Here is a 6375-nt window from a genome sequence, read left to right as displayed (position 1 = left end):
TACTTAATTTTATATTATGTATATAAATGTGATCTAAATATATATTTTTAATATATTTCATAAAAATTTACCTAAAAAGCTTATATTTTTATTTATTTATTTTAATTTATATAATATTCGATTTTACACGAAAAATACGACATAAAACGACACGAACAAGAAAATATACGAATCCTAAATATGTTGGTTTTGTGTTTGATATTCGAATACACGAAATATGAAAATATACTACACGAAAGTATACGACACGAACGAATTGTCAGGGTCTAGTTAAAAGGCTGGTGTTGTCTACATATCTTTTTGTTTCAAGTCGTGCACGAAGTAGTGTTTTAAATTTGAACCGGCTTCATTTTTCAGAGTACTTTTACATGCATTTTCAATCCAGTCTTAGAGTATTTTCAACAAACTTTTTAAATAAGCTATTAAGTGGAAAAATAAAGATTATTCTCAAAATTAGAGCTTCAAAAGATTCTCAGAGACTTTTTAAAATTTTAAGAGTCTCATATCTCTCCTCTTTTTAAGAGCCAATCATTTACTCTTAACTTATATTTTATTATAAAATAATTCAACCACCCTCTTTCCCTCTCCACTTTGTATTGTACTCCTATTAAATAAAGATATTTTAATATTAAAATATTATTTAAAAAGTGGATATAAAGAGTGTTGTTGGAGGTGAATCTACATTAAGTGGTTAAGAGTAGAACATTTTATAATATATTTGAAGATTGTCTTAAGAGAGGAAATGCTCTTAATCCACTAACTTTTTAACTCACTTCTTATTTACAAATTTATAATTAAAAGTCTATTAAAGTTACTAAATAACAAAAGAAGAAAAGTATAAAAATAAAGTGAAAAGATTATTTTATTATAAAATATAAGTTAAGAGTTAGTTGGGACTCCCGAAAATTAAAAAAAATAAGAGGCTATTAGAGTAAGTGCAACAATGTGCTAGGAGTCTCCTTATAAATAATATAAAATATTAACTCTTAGTAATTTAGGATATAATTTTAAATTTCAACTTCAACAATGATCACAATTCTCATTCCTTATTATTACTATACTAATAAAAAGAGTAAAGTTCTATGTCCTCGAAGTTCATTTATATTATGCAACTAAAATATATTATAAAACGTGTTATCTTGCAAAACATATTTCACAAATATCATTATTTCAATAAAATCATGCAAATCTCATATATTTACAAGTACAATATATATGTTTTGCAACATCAACATTTTTGTTCAGCAAACTAAGTATGTTTTGTAAAATAATATGTTTTGCAATGTTTTACTTGCAAATGTACGCAATCTGCAAAATTTTCAATATAATAGTAATTTTTGTAGAATATCATTCGAAAAATAATATAACTTACAATATTTTAAGCTATATTATATTTGCGGAACATACATGAACTCCAATAAAATAAAAATAGGGGACTAAATAGAACTTACTTTTAATAAAAACTTATGAACCAAAATGAGAAGGAAGAGAGAAAAAAGTAAAAAGAAATTAGATAAATTGATAGATAAAAGTGATATAAGAGAGTACTAGTAGTTCTTTAAATGTAAGGAGTGATGGTCATGTATTACTGATTTAGAGAACCACTAAGATACAGTTGAAGTGTCATTTTGTGTTAAATTCTTTATAATTGAACTTGATAGCTTAGAGAAGTCCGTCAGACTTATATGACCAACTTTGATTGTAAGGATTTTGAACAAAATTTGGGCTCCAACAGTCTGTTAATGATTCCTTAAAAAGTTAAAAATCTACTCTTATTTCTTATTTTTAAGTATCTGACTCGTCCTTTTAAGGATCTTCTAACTATTAATTTATAATATATTAAGGTCTCATTATCCCTTTCTCTCTCTTAAATGTTAAATTATAATTAATATGATGTACTTTTAATAATAAAATATTAAATAAGGAACAAGTATAAATAGTATTGTTGAAGATAAACATCCTTATTCAAGTCTTAATTCGCTAAGAACTAATTTTTAATATTAAATTTGAGGATTGAGTTAACAGGTCGTTGGACTTGCTCTTATATAATGAAGTTGCTGGATTTGCTTAATAAGAGTACGTTTGAGTTATATTTTCACTCTTGTTTTGAATGTTTTGAGGTAAGAGCCTAAAAAAGAGGTTGTCGAACATGCTATAATGTTTTTCCAAGTTTGCCTCTTAGAATATCTCCCATACTAATATTTATGTAAAATAGTTGACTACATGGCTTAAATGATTGATTGTCACGAATATTTAAAATTTTAGTTTAAGAGTTTTGATATCCAATATGGTTGTCTATATTTATGGATATGCAAAATTATACCTAATAAAGGATTTTTAGGTTTAATAAATATGGTTAATCAAATATAATTCTCTACTTTTTTAATAAAGGGATATAAGATTGGAATGTTAAATATTTTTACATATTATTTAAACATGCAGCCTACTCATGTAGGTAAGGATTTTGTAACATTTGAGTGGCTTATATAATGCCCCTTTATTTTCCCTTTATTTTTATTTATTTTTTCTAAATATTCCCTTTATTTCTTTACTAATTAAACGTACCCGCGTACCACCCTTTAAACCTTTCACATCTCGTAAAAAAATCAGCGAAATGTACTTCTAATTTTGTGCCAAGTTTGCCTCCCATGGTGCCTCTTTAATTTTCTTTTACTGTTAATGTTATCAATCAAACACACTCACATCCATTCTTCAAAAACTCCACATCCATTTTATAAAGGGAGCTAGTGATTACCACTAGAGCAAAATCCTTCTCGTAAAATAAGTTGGGGAAATATTACTAGATCAAGGGGCTTTGATTCTTATAGCGCCGTCTTACTAGTATCTTATGAATTAATGCACATCTTATATTTGTCTATAATGCTACTAGAACTTACTGATAACAAAGCTGTGGAATTTTAATTGCCTATCCAGTATCCCCGGTTTTATGTGATATGTTCTCGTTAAATAGTATCATCATAACAGTATCAGCCTTTGACAACTTATCACGACAAACCCCCTAAAAGTATCTAGTTCTCTGTTCAGACAACATTTTGAGAGGGTGGGAAAATTCCGGTAGATTCCTCCTGAGATACAAGAATCATGGCTTAAAAGGCTAGACTGGTTGGAATAAGAAAAGGAATTTCAATTTCATTAGGCGCAGACACCTAAGCACTAAAGCAATCAAAACAACGGCATGTGATTGATCCTTTTAAAGAGTCAAATACAAATGCATCAGAACTTCAATTTTGCAACAAAACGGTACTAAATTGTCATTGGTAATAGCAAAACTTAATCAACTAAAACATCAAATGATATGCAGTCAGCAAATCAAGGCTCCCCTTACACTGAATATGCCCCAACTGAATTCCTAGATTAAGAGCTTCTCAATGGCATCCTGCGGACACAAGGATAAAAATTAAACCTAATATGATTAAAAAATTCACGTTAATGCCTCTGCAAAGTGCAAACTACGAATATGTAAATGAATAAACCTTAAGTTGTTGTATTTGAGATTTTAGCTGGCTTCCCTCGTTGCTCGTCACGGAACATGAAATTACAGGTCTCGTGACTCCACAAGCTCGCCCAAGTGCCTGCTTTGACGGGACAAATACATAGGGCACATTCTGCAATAATGTTATGATAGCATCAATACGCTGCTGTAATTATACCACAGTAAAGAAGTTGTTCTTAATCACATTGTACCAAGCAATCTACAAAAAATCCTAATCATGATTCTATAATAACTAAAAATTGTAGTGCCTAATTATAAGGATTTACATATTATGCAGCTCTGTCTTCTATTGGCTTACACTGGTTAAATAATGAGAACTAATAACAAGCATCAGTAAAGAGGATGGTAAGGTCGGATAGCAGATTTATATAAAGATTCATTAAAGTTCCAAGAAATATGGAGAAGTAGGAGGTATTCTGCCCAAATTTTCGACGTTACACTAAATTTAATACTAGCAACATACCAAGCAGAATAAATACTAACCTCTGTCCTATTAAGATAACCTTCTGTAGAAGAGGTATTAATAATATTATCAAGAGTTACAAAATCATTTTGAGTTACCCATGTAAATTAGTATATCATATTAAGGAATAACTATAGACATAAAATTCTTTGTAATTTTATATTTACACATCTCTATATGTAACATAAACAAAAATAGATACTTGAAAGTAATGTAATCAATAGGGGTCACAAAATCCAACATGACTGTGAAACTGGACACAAAAAAATACGAAAGTAGGACCGAGTTTAATCAGTTTCAGGTCGAGGTCAGGTTACCCAAAAATATCCCCGAAAAATCAGGTCAGTTTTGAGTCAACCTGAGATACCCAAACACATCTTTCAACTTCCGGTCAAGTTAGGGTTACCCAAAAAATATCCCCAAAAAATCAAGTCATTTCCGGGTCAACCTTAAACACCCGAACACATCCGGAAATTAAGTATATTATGTAAATGTATACCACTACTACAAGTCATGCTCCACAAGTACCTAACGCCGGTCATTTTTTAGTGGTATTGCAAAGCCCAACGGCCTCAACCCAGAGTCCAACCCAACATCTGTGAACACTGCTTCTGTTCTGCCACACATATCTATTATTATATCTTTTGTCACCTCGCCTGTCTTTTTCTTCTTTTATTATCTGCCTCTTCCCTCTATATTCTTATTCTTTAACTCTATTAATTTCAATCTCCAAGTCTCTAATATCAACTTCTAATAATCATCATCAACTATTCAATCTAATTTCAACAAATTTTATCACAGTATCTTATCTATACATATGTGTGTGTGAGAGTGCGCGCACACTCGTTTTTGTACATTCACGCTTGTGGTGATTGATTGGACTGAGAGCATACTCAAAACTTATATGCTTGTGCGTGTGTTTGTATTCTCATATTTTGCTAAATCTTCTATTGCATTTGTGTCGTTTGGTATCAAAATGCGATGTTGCTGTCACACCATCTGTTTGTATAAAACATCAATGAGGGTCAAATTGTAATAGTTTGGGTCCATTAAATAAGAAAGCTGGGACAATCCATAAATTAGTCAAGACCAACGGGTAGTTTCTTCGGGTATATAGCAGATCGGGCTTGGGTCCATCTAAAATTGAACTGGGTTAGGTCAACCCAACATGAATCTGATCCAAGACCCAAAATTGCCATCCCTAGTAACCAAATGGATACCAACTGTATAAAGTAAACCATATAGAATCTTCTGATTCTAATAAATGTTCTTCAATTTTTTTTACTTGTATACCCACATTAATAGAGAAATTAATACAAAAAACATAAATAAAAACAATTGGTTTTGTACAAACTAACAACTCCATTACATATAATTATCCACATGAATCTCCTCTTATTTTCATATTTACAATTCTTTAAGCACGCCATTAAAATAGATAGTCATATGAAAGTAATGTCATGAAAAACGCATCAATCCAATAGGTTGAAAGAATATGCTGATTGCAATATATGTTAAAATTTAAAAAATGAACTATTATATCAATCACATTACTAGCCAATTGAATACGAAAACAGTAAAAAGGAAAATCAAATTGTACAAATAATAAAGCATAGCAAATACCTTATCTTCTGCAAGGAGAGGAAGATGAAGAAGAATCTCGAGGGGCTCGGTATCGGCGGCCATAACCACAAACTCAGATATTCCTCTATTCAGGGTCTTAGTAGCTGTAACAATACCCAACAAAAAATGTTTTATATTTAAAATGGAAACAAAAGATATTAGGCATAAATTTATTGGAAATAAATAAGAAAAAGTAAGAAGAGGGGGGGGACCTTCATTAGCACCCTTTTTAAGCTGTTTGTAATTAGCAGCTTGTTGAACGAGATCAAGAATTGTAATGGTGAGCTGTGCATCAGCTAAAGGGTATGCTTTTGGGTTCACTGTTTCTACTCCTGCTGCCGTCTGCATTGTTTTTAACATATAAATACAATTAATACGTACAAGAATCAATAAAAAGCAAAGATGAGAAGAAAAGTGTACTAGTACCATTGTGTGAAGTTGCGATGTTGCAAGAGAAAGTGGCTGCTGCTGCTGCTGCCTCTGCTAGGGTTTTTGTTAAGCTCCACATTACCCAGGGTTTAAGAATATACTTGTACCAACTTTTAATAGACAAAGGGCCCGCTGTAAAACGACGTCGGCAGTAACTTACAATTATACTCATATAAAATAAAGTTTTAAAATAAAAGAAGTAGAATGCAGTTTTTTATTATTTTTTCTAATTTTTACACAGATAAAAAAATGTCTAAATGATAGCCCTATCAAGGTTCAGTTCATGATTTAGGTAAAATGTTACGAATCAAATGTTTCATCATTTTGGTGAAATATTCAGATTTGG

At 30.7% G+C, this 6375-nt stretch overlaps 1 protein-coding gene across 1 annotated transcript; it reads right to left on the bottom strand.

The window, feature by feature from the left end:
* Window positions 1-3175: 3175 nt before the first annotated feature.
* LOC141717006 (uncharacterized) lies at window positions 3176-6158 on the bottom strand. The gene is made up of 5 exons (XM_074519135.1): window positions 6027-6158; window positions 5813-5942; window positions 5601-5704; window positions 3495-3626; window positions 3176-3397 (listed from the first exon to the last, which is right to left on the bottom strand). The coding sequence occupies exons 1-5, from the start codon at window positions 6027-6029 to the stop codon at window positions 3371-3373; spliced, it is 396 nt and encodes a 131-aa protein (XP_074375236.1). The 5' UTR covers window positions 6030-6158; the 3' UTR covers window positions 3176-3370.
* Window positions 6159-6375: the final 217 nt, after the last annotated feature.

Source organism: Apium graveolens, chromosome 4, assembly GCF_009905375.1.
Source record: "Apium graveolens cultivar Ventura chromosome 4, ASM990537v1, whole genome shotgun sequence".
Taxonomy (NCBI): Eukaryota; Viridiplantae; Streptophyta; class Magnoliopsida; order Apiales; family Apiaceae; genus Apium; species Apium graveolens.
Note: the sequence above shows the minus strand (reverse complement) of the source record. Positions and strands in the feature narration are given on the sequence as shown.